Source organism: Ornithodoros turicata, chromosome 3 (genome assembly GCF_037126465.1).
Source record: "Ornithodoros turicata isolate Travis chromosome 3, ASM3712646v1, whole genome shotgun sequence".
Taxonomy (NCBI): Eukaryota; Metazoa; Arthropoda; class Arachnida; order Ixodida; family Argasidae; genus Ornithodoros; species Ornithodoros turicata.
Window position 1 is genome coordinate 108,447,746 of NC_088203.1, and position 16,922 is coordinate 108,464,667.

Consider the following 16,922-nt stretch of genomic DNA (forward strand, 5'->3'; position numbering starts at 1 on the left):
ACTCAAGGTATTAGACTGGACTGACGTAAGCACCTCTCTCGAGTGTGTGTCCAACGTATCACCATATCCTGACCTGAGCATCGGACACGGACGTGCACTCAAGGTATTAGCCTGGACTGAAGTACCTGTCTCGAGTATGAGTTCAACGTACCATCCTATCCTGTCCTGAGCATTGGACACGGACGTGTACGTAACGTATCAGCCTGGCAATGACATAATTAAGCGTTCGTCACTGATGTGTGTTCAACGCATCGGCCTATTCCTGACTTAAGCATCGGACACGGACGTGCACTCGACGTGTTAGCCTGACCTGACGTAAGCATCTGTCTCGAATGTGCGTTTAAAGTGTCACCCTATCGTGACCTCAGCATTGGCCACGAACGCGCACTCAACGCATTAGGATGCAGCGTGTGACAAGTTCAACTACTTAGAAACAGCACTTATGCTTACGTTAGTCTAGGCTAATACCTTGAGTGCACATCCGTGTCGGATGCTCAGGTCAGGATAGGGTGATACTTTGAGCACACACTCGAGAGAGATGCTTACGTTAGTCTAGGCTAATACCTTGAGTGCATATCCGTGTCGGATGCTCAGGTCAGGATAGGGTGATACTTTGAGCACACACTCGAGAGAGATGCTTACGTTAGTGTAGGCTAGAGCACTGCACGGGCCGACTTTTCCGGGCCCGACCCGGCCCGGGCGCATCGAAAAATGGCCCGGCCCGACCCGGGCCCGGACCTTCATATTTTTATGCGTCCCGGCCAGGCCCGGCCCGGTGACCCAGTGGCTAGAGCCCGGCCCGGCCCGGCGTCTAAGCAAATAGAGCCCGGCCCGGCCCGGTGAGTAGATCCCGGCCTAGTATTTCCAGCCGCGACGTACGCGCTTCTGGCGATTATCAAACAAATTTATAAGTAAATTTATAAGGAGAGAAGACAAACATACAAGTGATGGCGGTTTAACACCGTAACCGCACGAGACCAAATTAAATCCAGAACGCACGGGGCGTTATCGTTACACTGTCAAGATTTTGCGGAGATAGAGCATGCTGTCGACAAACTGCTTCTCCCAGTCCCTATCCCTCTCACCAAGCTTTGCCAAAGTGATTGTGAAATATGTGAGGAGTGAGGAGCAATGTAAAGTGGCTTGGAGAATGTTCTAGAGGGTCGAATCATATGCATAATGCAGTACCCTTTGCTTGTCTTTGCAAAATATGCACAGGAATGACGCAAGCGCATGATGATATGAACTAATGAATCTCCAATGTGTGGAATTAGCTGCGTGGCCCGGCCCGGCCCGCGGTGCTGGCGTATTTTGTCGGCCCGGGCTCGGCCCGGCCCGGAGCACACAGCCAATAACAAGCCCAGCCCGGCCCGCGGGCCGGGTCGGGCCGGGTCGGGGGCCCGGGCCCGTGCAGTGCTCTAGTCTAGGCTAATACCTTGAGTGCATATCCGTGTCGGATGCTCAGGTCAGATAGGGTGATACTTTGAGCACAAACTCGAGAGAGGTGCTTACGTTAGTCTAGGCTAATACCTTGAGTGCACATCCGTGTCGGATGCTCAGGTCAGGATAGGGTGATACGTTGAACACACACTCGAGACAGATGCTTACGTTAATCTAGGCTAATACCTTGAGTGCACATCCTCGTCGGATGCTCAGGTTAGGATAGGGTGATACGTTGAAAACACACTCGAGACAAATGCTTACGTTAATCTAGGCTAATACCTTGAGTGCACATCCTCGTCGGATGCTCAGGTTAGGATAGGGTGATACGTTGAACACACACTCGAGGCAGATGCTTACGTTAATCTAGGCTAGTACCTTGAGTGCACATCCGTGTCGGATGCTCAGGTCAGGATAGGGTGATACTTTGAGCACACACTCGAGAGAGATGCTTACGTTAGTCTAGGCTAATACTTTGAGTACACATCCTCGTCGGATGCTCAGGTCAGGATAGGGTGATACATTGAGCACACACTCGAGAGAGATGCTTACGTCAGTCCAGGCTAATACCTGGAATGGACGTCCGTGTCCGATACCCGTGTGAGATTACCTCCATAATGAAGCATTACCGGAAAAAAAGGTGTAACATGTCAAACGATGTCAAACATGTCAAACGATGAACAATCGATTGCGTTAAAGTTAATCGCTTGTGTACCGCCACCAATCTAGTGTGTAAAGAGCATTAATTAGCATATTTGTATATACACTCAATCCCGAATGATGTTATTATTTCTTCATTTTGTTTGGTTCATATACCTACAATGTAACGTATTTAATGTGAGAAATTAACTAGATCGCTTTCGGCAACCTGTGTAAGCTAAGGTAATTCTATCTTGCGAGAAAAGCCTCACCTGTGGCTCAAGCATCTTAAACAAAGTCGGCGGTACGTTTGGAGTGCGATGACTATCGCGATATCTCGTTGCGTCTCCGATATATTTCCATATTCCTGTTCCAGACGACACGACGAACAATAAAGCTGCGAAACACAGATATCAACACGTTGAAACACAGATATCAACTCGTATTAAAATTTGATATCAACACGTTCACACAAGTCTTGCAACTGATTGTATGATTGAAACTAGCATCGTAGCCCACATTATGGGGTATGCTATGAACACAAAGTATATTCCTAAACATTCGACGGCACATAGATTATGAGAGTTAGTGAAACTGAGTAAGATCCTCACATCAGTTTGCCTCACTAACAAGCAACTAAAAGGAATAGCGAGAAAAAGATTCTGCTTCGCCGTTCTCGCTTTTTATTGCTCCGTGTTCCACGTCTCCTATATTATTAAAAGTAGCAGTATACCGGTAGCGGAGAAAGTGTCCGCCGCTGCCCACATTTGTAGCGGAAATACTTTTCCCGTTAACAATTTAAAATGTAGCGACCACGCTGCTTCGCTACTGAAAAACGTAGCGAATACGGTAGCTGCGCTACTAGTAGCGCCGCTACAGTCTTAATCTGGTAACCTTTAGTAAAGGGTAAAAAGTAATCAATATTTTTTCGTGTATTTCAGGAGTTACAAAGTAACTCTTAAGCAGCACCTTTTATGAAGGTTACTATAGGGCACCTGTACACAGAGGTTACTGTCTCCTACCCGCCACACAGATATAATCGTTACAATTTGACTAGGCATGGCTGCCTCCTCATGCCTGCTCCCTCATGGGCGCTACACACTAAAACATGCAGAAAATCAGCTCTCACCAGTGCGCAAGAGAAACTATCTTTTGCAACATATAGTTAAAGCATACGTAATTCATATAGAGCCATCCAGTGGTGACACACTAACTGATCACTACATGAGAGCTTAGACATACATGGCTTCACATTCACAACAAATGAAAGGAAGAAATAGTTGCAATTGTTTATTTGAATATTTATTCTTTACGTGACAAACCTGGTACTGCAGCAGATACAGTAGAAGCACGAGGACGTCACAATACAAACACTTGAGCTGTGATGGACGACATTGAATTTCAACCGTTTCAGTGAGGACTCTTTACGGTCCTCATGTTGTTGCACCTCCCTCTCAGTACTCCGTGAACGTTCCCATTCGTTGGCGACATCTGATAATGACACGTAAGCGACACAACTATGGTAAACCAGAGGCCCACGAAGAAGTAAAACACAAGGACGACAATGCATTAAGCAAAGAAGAGACGTAACAACAGAACAACGTCGAACCAGCCGAACTAAAATGTAGCCGAACTGCGTGGAATGCGTTACCGTGACGTATTCATGCCGTTGGTGGACGCAGTGAAATCGAAACAACGCGGACGGAGAACAGCGCCGTATTCCTTCACGAAGGTCACGGGTCCCTTCTTTGCATTAGTGGTACACACAAATGGGGTCACGTTTTTCGTCGCTGTGGTGTCTTCATTTGCGTTCCCAGCCCACCGCGGAAAGAAAAGTCGTCTCCACCTATAGGGTTGCCACCAGGTCGGTATTATACCGGCACAGCCGGTTATTTGCTCGCTCTGCCGGTTGCCGGTAGGAAGGTGATACCGGCAGCCTTTTGCCGGTATTTCTGGCTCAACACCTTTCATAGGGGCTTTCACGGGGATTTCCTTTCAACATTCCACTACAGCTTGAATAAATCTGGAGCACAGACCCAACTCCGTAGTCACCAGCGAGTACGCTCGTTCTTTCTTTTTCTCTCTCTCTGTATACACTCCACCCCTCACCCACTTTCCGTTTCCCGCGAACATTTCCTCCTTTCCTCTATTCCACCTCCTCTCCCTTATCCGGTATTTTTCACTACGACAGGTGGCAATGCTGTGGCAAAGGTCGTGAGCTAGTGGCAACCCTATCTCCACCCAAGGGTTGGTTGCATATCGTCTCGGAAGTCAACGTCATAATCCCGTGCGGAATGCGGCTTGCTATTACGACTTCGTTCGCGCTTACTTTGTATAGAGAAACCACGTGCACTTCGAGACAAACTCGTGCCTTTCAGGCTCCTGAAGACGGAAAAGCCCGGTAGCCATCTTCAGAAAGGGCTACCGAAAAGATGGGGTTACTGGTAGAATGGAACATAACATGGCTATACAACTAATAATATGCATGCATTGCATGAAAACCTTACAATACGAAAAACTGTATTATAAACGTAGATGGGTAGAAATCCAGCGAACTGGTTGAATGTAGGAAGGGAGTTGCCTCAGGACAGAAGCCGCCGATATTTCGAACAGAGACTGTTCTTCTTCTGGGCACCGTCCTCATCATTGGCATGGTATTTAAAGGGTTAGGTGTGACGTGTTTAAAGGTTTATGCGAATTGTGGGTCAACAGCCCGGAGGGAAGAAAGGTTCCGTACGGGCTCCTACAGCCGGAGTGAATGGCTGCTTTGTTAGAGTGTGGAGGGGATTATGTGAACGTTGTGATCTAGGCTACAGACCGGTTACAGAAGAACGGAAGGTTCACGAACACGTGGACGAAACGGGACAACAGGCAAGAATTGGCAAGCATAGAGGAGGTTAGTGGTTACGTGGGGAAAATTCCAGAACCAGCAAAGGGTTTTATTTTTTTTTTTTGTAATATTTGTAATACAAAGTTGTGGCATGCAATGAAGAAAGTAGAAAGCAGTGGCCACTGCTTTCTGGCGTCGGAAGGTCACGTGGAACGTCACGTTCCACGTGACCTTCCGACGCCACTCGCTCAAACGTCGCCCACCTACGCATTGCTGATGAAGGCCCAATAAGGCCGAAACAGCTGTCCAATGCTGGTGTGGCGACGTTTGGGACTTATAAGCATATGTTCAACGTGCAGCCAAAGAGCGTATGCTATTTTTCTTCATTTATATATTTATATATATATTTACAATTTAATCGTGCACTCCCAGCCAAGGACAGCTGTTTCGCTCTACTTTGAGCTCGTCAGCCTGGCGTAGGGAAGTGACACGATCTTGGGTCGGCACAACAGTGCGTCTCGGCGAGACGTCAATGTTCCACGGTGACGACGCCACCTGTGGAGGCCGCAGTGCAAGCCAGCAAGTACTTGCTGGCACTCAATGCCACAGTGCAATATAATATATATATAAATATATATATGTATATATATATCACTTTTGAGATGAAATCTATTGCAATATAGCACATGCTGAAGGGCACTCCTTAGGAGGGCACCAGCAAACTCCTAAGGCAATGTCCTAATTAATAATTACTTTTTAATTATAAAAGCTACGAGGTTGTCCCAATGAGAACATCTGGTCCCTTGTGTCCCCTGATACCGCTGCCGTTTTCGGAACAAAAATCCGTTTGATAGATCGTACGCAAAAAAAATCGTGAAGGAACACCGTATTTTCTTTATTTTGTTCATTGCGCATTTCCAGAGACGCGTCTTCCCTCCACTCCCAATGTGAGAGGGTGAAGGAGCACAGTGCCGCCTCATCCGTCAAAGGTGAGCTTTAGCTTGCGGAAACAAAACAAAAACAAATGTATCGTGTGACGCTATCGCAAATGCCTTTATCTTGGGTTGCATTTTCTGTTTTCTTTTAATCTTTTTGCAGGACGCAAGGGGCGATAGTATGTCACCCTCTCACATTGGGGGTGAAGGAAAGACACGTCTCCGAAGGTGCGCAATGAACAAAATAAAGAAAATTCCTTCACGAATTTTTTTGGAGGGACGAACTAGCAAACGGATTTTTGTTCCGAAAACTGCCCAGATGCGTTCAGGTGTTCTCATTGGGACAACCTCGTAACTTTTATAATTAAAAGTTAATTATTACAATTAATTAGGACATTGCCTTAGGAGTTTGCTGGTGCCCTCCTAAGGAGTGCCCTTCAGCATATGCTATATTGCAATTGAGATATATATACAGGGTGTCCCAGAAAACGTGTCATTGAATTATAATAAAAAAACTACGCCACCTAGAATCACGCGGTCAACAGCATTTGTTCTTACTAGGTTTTTGCCACCTTCTAATGTGAATGTCATGTACTCCAAGTTTAATTATGTAAATATTTGCGAGCTGAACTCGGAAATTCGCCAAGTAAAGGTCACTTTTTTACACCACCAATATGAAGAGCGTGCCGAATTCACTCAAATTCATGATAATTCGCAGTGATATTCACGAGCTATCCCATCGAAAAAAATAGCCGAATATCATGCTTTTCGGAGCACCGGACCATAGCGCGCGATGACTTTTTGAGCGCCATCGCTCTCAGTGCGACGAAAGGAGGTTCCGAAGCCAGCCCACAGAGTGATAGTAAAAAAAGTAACAGTTCCTAAAATTGGGAGAGGGAGAGCATTATCCCAGCGAAAGTCGGACGTGATAAGCCGTGCGTGTTTTATCTCTTTCTGCGATGTCGGGGAGGGTTGGGTTTCCAACCTCCTTTCGTCGGGCTGACAAAGATTGCGCTGAAAAATTCATCGTGCGCTATTCTGTGCGACCTCCGTAGAGCATGACGTTCGGCTATTTTTTCCGATGGGACAACTCCTGAATATCCCTGTCAATGATCATTAATTTGACTAAATTAGACACGCTCTTCACATTGGTGGGGTAAAAAAGTGACCTTTACTAGGCAAATTTCCGGCTTAAGCTCGCAAAAATTTACATAATTAAACTTACGTTACACGACATTCACATGAGGAGGTGGCAAAAACCCAGTAAGAACAAATGCCATTGACGGCATGACTCTAGGTGGTGTAGTTTTTTTATTATAATTCAATGACACGTTTTCTGGGACACCCTGTATATACCGGGTGTTTCGAAAAACGTGTCATTCGGACTTTATAAAAAAACGGAGCGACGGAAAAATACGGGGTAAACGGCACTTGTGTGGCAACTGAATTTGCCATCTTGCAAAAATATTTCATTTGATATTAATTGAAATAAATTGAATTTCTTTAATTGAACACCAAAATCTCCCATGTCAACCTAACGTTTTTTTTTACAGAATTTGAGAGCCCGTAGCGAACTTAGTCAGATCCAACATAAAAATCCGCTCGATATTGGAACTGCCCAAAAAAATTCCCGAAATTGAGACTTCAAAGTTTCGGGTACGCACAACGGCGCACCAAATCCGTCGCAAAGATGCGCAGAGCGCAGCACATGCTCCTGCCCCCATAAAAAACAGAAGGTCGAAAAAAAAAAAAAAAAACAGGGCGGGAAAAAAGAGGCGGAATCATTTTTGTTTGCCGCTTATCAACGTATGGTGGAATTTCACCCGCCTTGTTATCGGCGCCTCTTGTGCTGCACGCCGGTCCGGCGATAAACTGTTCTAGCTTCATGGGGGCAGGAGCATGTCCTGCTCTCCGCGCCTCTTTGCGACTGATTTTGTGCGCCGTTGAATACCCGAAACTCCCCAAGCAGCACAATGTACTGAAAGTCGAGTGCAATAGGGGTGGACGGGTAGGTGGAAGACCTTGAACGAACTGGTGAAACTAAAGACCATTGATAAGACACATACCGTCCACCCCTATTGCACTCGACTTTCGGTACATTGTGCTGCTTGGGTCTGAAGCCTCAATTTCGGAACTTTTTTTGGGCAGTTCCATTTGCAATATCGAGCGAATTTCATGGTGGACCTGACTAAGTTCGCTACGGGCTCTCTAATTCTGTAAAAAAAAACGTTAGGTTGACTTGGGAAATTTTGGAGTTCAATTAAAGAAATTCAATTTCTTTTAATTAAAATCAAATGAAAATATTTTTACAAGGTGGCAAATTCAGTTGCGACACAAATGCCGTTTACACCGTATTTTTCCCTCGCCCCGTTTATTATTTTTTTTAAAAGTCAGAATGACACGTTTTTTGAAACACCCTGTATACATATACAGGGTCTCCGGTGAGAAAGTGTCATTAAATTTCTAAAAATAGGTTTAACTTCAGAAAATTGTGAAACTACTTGGAATACACAGACTTTTGCCACAGATTCAGGCCATTTGCATTCGCGTCACACATTAATTAAGCTAATTGAACTCGAAAATTAGCCAAGCAAAGGTAACGTTTTTCTTGATGAATTCAGAAGCCAATGGCCATAGCACACTATTCCAACCGAAATCACAGGTTTTTTCAGAAGATTTGTACAAAAATTTGACAGCGGCGAAACCGTCCCCGTGCGAGGTGCGCTTGCTGATATTTACGTTTGGGGAACTTTTCGTTCCATCCAAGTACCCTCCCTCCTATGCGAACAAGGACATGTGATGTGATGTGATGTGAATAAAGAAAGAATCACGCCTTCCGCCTTTATCAACGTGCATACCGTCAGTCCCCAGCCACTGATCACGTCGGTTACTGCTGTAATGCCCTCGATCGGGTGTGGCTGTTTCCACTTTCTCTCGATAAAGGCAGAGCCAGCATTTACGCAAACGCAAATTTCATGGAGTACGCCTTGCCAAGTGACGGTTTTGCGGCTGTAAAATTTTTGTACAAATCTTCTGAAAAAACCTGTGATTTAGGTTGGAATAGTGTGCTCTGGCCATTGGCTTCCGAATTCATCAAGAAAAACGTTACCTTTGCTTGGCTAATTTTCGAGTTCAATTAGTGAAATTAGCTTAATTAATGTGTGACGCGAATGCAAATGGCCTGAATCTGTGGCAAAAGTCTGTGTGTGTGTTTTCCAAGTAGTTTAATAATTTTCTGAAGTTAGACTTATTTTTAGAAATGTAATGGCACTTTCTCACCGGACACCCTGCATATATATATTTAAAAAGTCTGTTCGCAGTTAACTGGGACACCCTGTATAGCGGTTGCTAAAATCCATAGCATTCAGAATGTAATATGCTGAGCCTGTGGTTGGCATCGTAACATGATCAAAACTAACCTGCGAAAATTGTACGTCAGAAACAGGTATTGCCCCCAACAAGCCCATGCTCTTGAATGTGGGGCGATTGAACATCTGACATGTTTGACACGATGACACATAGTCTCCCACTGACGTTTCAAGGCTAGGCCACCAGTATCTGTCGCGAAGTTTCTTCACAGATCGACCAGTAACCAAGTGTCGTGCACAATCATGCAGCGTGAAGAATTGCATGACGCATTCTTGCAAGCGATGACGCTGTGGCAAGCAGAACGATTCCATTTATATCTACGAAGTCGGTGAGAAAAAAAGGGCAGTATGTTTAATAGAGTGAAAAGGAAATATCAGCCAGGCTAATGCCAGCTTGCTATTCCAAAAAAGAAAGAAACGAAAATAAACAAAAAGAAAGGAAAGAGAAAGAAAAACAGTTAGAGTACAGGCACGACATGGCCCAAGAAGTCCAGTTAGAGGGCAGACGGTAGGCCTGGGTCTTTCAGGAAGCGGAGCAGGGGTGTGGTGGAAAAGCGGTCCTTGGTCATGCGTTCGCGCAACTCTGCGCACTTGGGATCCTCTTGTTGCAATTCTGCCAGAGAGCGAGCTTCAGGGGCCGCAAGAAGTGATAAAGGTGAGAGGTGGTCAGCCTCTACGTTTTGGCGACTAGGGCGATGTTGAAAAGTCGAATTCCACCAAGGATCATGAAAGTGAAGCTACGAGACGGTTTCAAGCTTTTACTTATGCACGCAACAGTCCAGTTGTCTGTGATGAGGTGAACTTCCTCCAAAGGAGATAATGTTGAAACTTGATAGTAGTCACCCAACGTATATACGGCGATACATTCCCAGACGTGACGGCGCAATTTGCTCTCGTGTGCCGTGAGGGCGTGACTAGCGTAGCTGATGACGACTTCTTTGTTGTTGTGTACTCGTAAAAGCACTGCGCCTATCGCTGAGCCTGATGCGTCTGTAGTGATGGTTGTAGGAGCATTAGAGTCAAAATGGGCGAGGGGATGAGGCTCAGTGAGGGCTCTGGGTATGGTCTGGAAAGTCTGGTCACATTTTGGAATCCATTGAAGTGTCTTGGACTCGATGAGGGCCTGAAGTGGTGCCACAATCCTAGCAAAATCTTTAATAAAGCGACGGTAAAAGCTGCCCGTGTGAACCGAAGGGACAACTTGTTTCTGCGAGGAAGAAGGATAAAACTCATGGCTGAAGCTTATCGGGGTCTGGACGATGGCGTTCACTTGATATAGGTTACGACCATTTTTACCTAAACCGCCATGGTAAAAGAGGGGGTGGTGTAGGAATATTGCTAGAACAGCACAAAAAGTGTAATCTGTTAGAATAATTTTGCATTACAAATTCTAATTATGAAATGCTACTGAAATATTGCAAGTATGTTATTAGCGTTGTATACCGCCCATCCCAAGAGTATATAGTGCCTCTCCTAGCAATCTTAGAAAAAGTGTGTACCTTTGTGAACGACCACAAATTGACTCTTGTACAAGGCGGTGACTTCAATATTGACATACTAAGCTCATCAGCTGTTCAGAGGGAGTTCACTCACACCATGCAGGTACACGATATGTACAATGTTATCGATGCCCCCACCAGGGTCACGCTGACAACCTGAACACTCTTGGACTTGTTCGTGACTCCTCACGAATTAATTGCCGCCCGTGGTGTTATCAGCACCGCCATTAGTGATCATATGTCTACATTTGTATTCTTAAAAACGGCGCATGTAACTGGGGAACGTGAAGCAGTTTCGAGGAGAACCATAACAGAAGCACGGCTCATAATGTTTAGAGATGCGCTGACTTCAGTAGACTGGAATCCAATTTTCAATATCAGTGACTTTGAAGAAGGGTATAACCTGTTTATTTCAAATTTTTTGGATTGTTACAATGTTGTATTCCCGTTGCAAAAACATGTACCAAATAACAAAATCAGGAAGCCATGGGTGACTAGAGAAATACTGAAAATCATGCGTAAACGTAACAGGAAATACAAACAATTTTTACAGATAAGATTCCAGGAGCATCTGGTTCAATTTAAACAACTTCGCAACACAATCAATAATAAACTGCGCCGTGCTAAAGCAGAATATTACGACCAATTATTCTCCAACACTGATAACCCGCGCGTAACGTGGCAAAGGTTAAATGGACTGCTGCGTTATCGTCGTAAGAGTGAAAGTAATGTGCCAGAAGCTATAACTCTAAATGGTAAAACCACTGAGGGTAAAGATTTAGTGGACTCATTTAATACATATCTGACTTCGTTTACCACAGGTCAGTTTCAGGAAGATGTAGAAGTTTCAACTATTGCAAACACGGTGTCTGCGTTTTTTCCTCCTACCGATGAGCGAGAGGTTGTCGGCGTGATCCGTGGGATAAAAAACAGTAAAAGCGTTGATATCGATGGGATTCAGATTAGTCCTGTCAAATGCACTATAGATATACTGTCACCATACTTGACACATATTTCTAACATGTCGCTTAGCAGTGGGGTCTTTCCCAGCCGAATGAAAATGGCGAGGGTATCGATGTTGCACAAAGGGAATGATAAGAATGTACTCTCAAACTATAGACCTATCTCCATCCTGCCTGTCATTTCGAAAGCCGTTGAGAAAATAATACATAAAAGATTGTTGTCGTTCCTCGATAAGCATAACATAATTATGAAAGAATAGTTTGGATTCAGAACGGGACGTTCAACTGAACTTGCACTATTACATGCGAAGGAGAAACTTATAAGTAATATTGAAAACAAAATGTTCACTTTGGCATTATTTCTGGACCATTCCAAGGCGTTTGACTTAATAAGTCATGCTATTCTTTTGTTGAATTGCAAGGGTATGGTGTTCGTGGACTACCACATCAGTTGCTTTCCTCATACCTCAAAAACAGGAGCCAAGTGGTCACTCTTGGATCTAGTATATCAGAATCATTGCGCATTTCTCGCGGGGTTCCCCAGGGAAGTATTCCGGGGCCACTATTGTTTAACATATAAATAAACGACATAGTCAAAATATCTAATACTGCAGAGTTTATTCTTTATGCAGATGATGCAACGCTGTTAATCACAGGACCAGACATAGGAGAAATAATAGATAAGGGAAACGATATTCTTCATGACGTGAATCGCTGGGCCAGAAAAAATGCTCTGTGCCTCCATCCTGTGAAAACGAAAGCTGTCATTTTCAGGGCTCAAAATAAGCCAATTGATATTGTTTCCGCCCTAAACTTGGGATGATTAAATGTTGAGATTTGTCATACGGTAAAGTTCTTAGGTGTGTATTTTCATGAGTCGTTATCCTGGGACACGCATATTCACTATGTTCGTGCCAAACTTGCAAGCATCACAGGGATAATATCAAGATTCAGACAGGTGTTAGCCGTTCGTGTCAGGGTCCTGCTGTATAACACCTTATTCTTGTCATTTCTACACTACTGTTTTGTTATTTGGGGTACTACAACTACCTCCAATCTAGATTGCTTATTATCTGTTCAAAAAAGATTTGTGCGCGCTATTGGGGATTTAAACAGTCGCCAATCCACCAAAGCGACATTCCAAAAATATGGAATAATACAGGTCACCGATTTTCTTCACCATAAATGTTTATGTATGTACAGAAACTCGCTAAGAAATAACAACTCTTTATTCTTGTCGCTGGTAAATCCCACTATTCAGACGAAAACGTATTGTACCAGGCAAAACGCCATGTGGTCGTACCAGAAAATACGGACATCTTATGGTGCACAAAGTGTTTCTATATCTTGCCTCGTTTGTTAAATGAGTTTGACTTCTTTGGGAATGAGCGCGTGCCAACAAATCGGTATCTCAAAGAATTGTTGTTTGGTAGGCGTTCACGAAATACAACGATAATGCATGATGTATGTCATATTGATAAGTGTCGAATATTCTTTGATGAAAATTTGTAAATGTGTAATAAGTGTAAAAAGTGTAATGAAATTGTTGCCAGGCTGTAGGTGTCAGAGGCCTTTGTCAAGCTCTTGTGGAGCTTTTTGCCTCTGGCTCCACCACAAGAATGTGGAAATAAATTATTATTATTATTATTATTATAATGAAGCCAAGAAACTTGATGGATTGGAGACCAAACCGACAGGTGTCCAGAGACACTTTCAGGCGACAGCTTTGCAGCAGCTGGAGGACCTCTTGGATTCTCGCAGACTTGCAAACGTGGCAAACGACTTGGCATATATCAGAACGTCATCAAGGTACACACGGATACCACACTTGTCAGAACGAGGCTGCAGATCTTGGAATACTGTCGGCATTGTGCGTTGGAAGGTAGACGGGCGTTCTTCAGACCAAATGGCATGCGTGTCCACATATAGGTTCCATGGTGGGTAACAAAGGCTGTCTTTTCATAGTCTTGAGGGCGAAGGATGGCCTGCCAATACGCACATTTGAGGGCCACAGCTGCGAAGTATGCACAGCGTGTAACGTCTTGAATAATGTCTCCTGTGACGAAAAGTGGGTGCACGATCCGTTCATTGAGTAGTGCATAATTTACACACAGCCATTTCTTGTCGCCACGGGATACCACAACAGCGAGGAATGCCCATGGTCCTGATGTTGGTGTATAATGCCCTGGGCCAAAAGTAAGCTTCTTTATCTGTGTTTCTAAGAATTTTCTGTCTTCTGACGTGTATCTGTAAGGGCTGTGGCTGTACGGGAAGGCATTAGGTAGGAGGTCGATGCAATGCTGTGTACCTGTTGATTGACCAAGGTCACCTTCGTGACGTGCGAATACGTGGACATATTGAATCAAAATATCTGTGATGACTGACTGATGGCTGTGTAACAACTGATCCGATAGGTAGGATGGTGGAAAATCTGGATGAACTGAGATCTGGAAAAGCTGAGTACCGGCGGAAGGCTGGACACTGTCAACATGTCAGGACCAGTGTGGAGCTTCCTGATGCAGAGCGTGCCAAAGAGGCTGGTTTGGAGACGGCAAGAGCCCCTTATGTAGACAGTCTTGTGATGCAATGTGAGCTTGTTTTGCGAAGCCAGATTGGGCCAATATAACGGAGTTGGCCATCTGGGGCGCAAGCATCCGAATTGCAGTGATGGTCACTCCCGTAACGGCATGCTGGAGCTGAACGGGTTTTTGCGGCTCGAAAATGAGGCCCGAGCATGTGCCTTAAACCAATCTTCGCCAAGAATAAAGAGAAGAATATTGTTTTCCAAGACGGCGGCTTCAACAGTCCTCGTGATTGAGCCGATGGCTATCTTTATGATGGCACTACCTGCCGGGAATACAGTGGTGCCTCCAACAACTGCCAGAGGGGGCATTGTCCAATGGTCTACCATGTGAGCGGGAACTATAGACTTGGAGATCAGAGTGACCTTTGAGCCGGAGACTGGGAAATTTTCACATTTACCTATTCCACTAACTGCGGCCTAAAGAAAGCACACTGTAGCTGAGATCCTTCCAAATTCGCTGGGGTGCTGTGCAACAAAGGCTGCAATGTTGCCGACGGACTTGTGTTCGCCACTGATGGAGGCTGTGAAGAGCGACTGCCACGAGACTGCCATATTCTTGCACTTGTAGCAAACAGCTTGATACAGATCCTGGCCTCTGCTGTATGCTGGGGCGCCGTTTAGTTGCTTCATACAGTGCTGGACAAAAGTTTACGGAACACGCTCCGGCGCATTCCTTCCTCAGAGTGACACGCTAGCAGCGAATGATCCGTACGGTACCATTCGCTGCTAGCGCGTCACTCTAACGAAGGACTGCGCCGGAGCGTGTTCCGCAAACTTTTGTCAAGCACTATTCCCAGACGTTACCGGTTTCTTCAGAAGTTCCTCAGGGCTCCGTCCATGGCGCCCTGTTGTTTCTGCTATATGTAAACCACTTGAGTGGTATATGTAGCAGCGGTATTTCTATCAAACTATACTGACGGCACTGTGATATACACCATAAGTGTGATTAATTCCACAGAAGATCAAATTAACTTCAACAGTTGTGTAGCAAATATAGCAGGCTTCTGTGAGCAATGGCAAGTGTCCTTCAATGTTGTGAAAAGTGTTATCATGAGTGTTACCTGTAGAAAAAAAAAAGTGTTTAATTATTTCATTAATTATAGAATGCTTAATGCGGTTGAAAGTTAAAACACCTCCGATGTCCTCCTTCAATCAAATATCTCCTATAACTTGCACCTAGAAAGGGTTCTTGAAAAGGCACTTAAAAAACTGTGGTTTCTGAAACGAACCTTAAAGTTCGGTGCACCCGAAACTAAGATCTTTGCGTACAAAACATTAATATTACCCATTATAGAATATGCGTGCCCTGTGTGGCACCCATACACTAAAAATGTTATATCGAAACTAGAAAGGTTACGCGTTTATAAGGGTTAGCGTTTTGTTTGTAATCTGTATACATAGTCCAACGCTGTCTGTATAGTCTTTACGCACTACGGGGGGTCTTCCGACGATGGCCAAAAGATTTGACATCAGTAGGTTAAAGCTTCTGTACTGTATTGACAAAGATGTATTGCGTATCGACAAATCCCGCTATATACTTAATACCTTTTGTTCGTAGGCAGCTACGGGGTACTCACGATAAACAACTTGAAGAATATAAGTTTCGCACAGATTGTTTTCGTTTCTCATTTTTTCCCGGACAGTGGTCTGATGGAACCAGCTACCGCATGATGTGTTAAGCTGCAAATGTGTCGATTCTTTCATGATTCCTTTAGGAAGACATTTTTCATCGATGTCAATATCTTTATTCCCTGCCTGTTGCACCACACTCCTATTGTAGCCTTGGGGCTGATAGTATGTTGTAAATAAAAATAAAACAAAATCACAGCTCTCAAACCCACTGAAGAAGCGTCGGATATGAGATAAATTGGCTTATCAGGATCATATTGCACCAGTGCGTCAGCCGATGTTATATCCAGAACATCCTTCAAAATATATTTTACATTAGAAACACAGAGCTGACAACAGTCTATGAGGACGATATCTCTTGGTACCCACGAAAATTAAAGTAGTTTGTGAAAAACCATTTACCGTATTCTGAAACTGCTTCAGTTATTGTCTTACAATATTACTGTGGTCTGGAACAAAGTGATTTTCATGACGGATGTAACACTTGGCAAAGCTTGTCGATCAAAACAACGTCCTATTGTTGTTTGCGCCAACCGTGTTATTGGACGCAGGAAGAAGAAGCCCGTGCCGAAGCCGCTGCAGGGCATCGAAAACCCAGCGCAGCGGTTGAAATGCTCAAGAGTCCTTCGGAGTATTCGTGCCGGTCATACGAACTGTTTGTGGGGCAGGAGCGTGGTGAAGACAACAAAGACCTCAGGGAACGTTCCAGCATCAAGAGCGCAGACGCCGATGACCTCGACTTCTGCTGCCCTCAAGATGCCCGCTCTCGGCCGCCCAATGGAAAGGTGCGCAAGGTAAGGAAAGAAACACTGTTGTGTGTCTTACCCCTTCTGACGGTAGCTTCCCCAGAGGCAGACGGTCAGTCACTGAAGAGTACAAAGTGTCTTTCTGTTTGCAGATATTAGCGCGCCGATTTAGCGGGTCCCGTGTGAGTATTAAGCCCCATTTCTGCAGTGTCTCAGTTGTGCCTTCTCTTCGTGGCTATTTTCTTTCTTAGCAGCGTCCACAAAATAGAATAGTTAGATGTCTCGTCTGG

At 44.7% G+C, this 16,922-nt stretch overlaps 1 protein-coding gene across 5 annotated transcripts in view; it reads left to right on the forward strand.

The window, feature by feature from the left end:
* LOC135389179 (sodium channel protein para-like) overlaps nucleotides 1–16,922 on the forward strand; it is a 292,829-nt gene that overhangs the window by 127,869 nt on the left and 148,038 nt on the right. For 3 of the 5 annotated variants that reach the window (XM_064619246.1, XM_064619244.1, XM_064619245.1), the window contains exon 11: nucleotides 16,438–16,680. In XM_064619246.1, coding sequence (XP_064475316.1) covers nucleotides 16,438–16,680 — 243 coding nt within the window. Of the gene's footprint in view, nucleotides 1–16,437; nucleotides 16,681–16,784; nucleotides 16,815–16,922 lie in introns of all 5 variants that reach the window. The other 2 variants (XM_064619242.1, XM_064619243.1) reach the window with 1 other exon arrangement.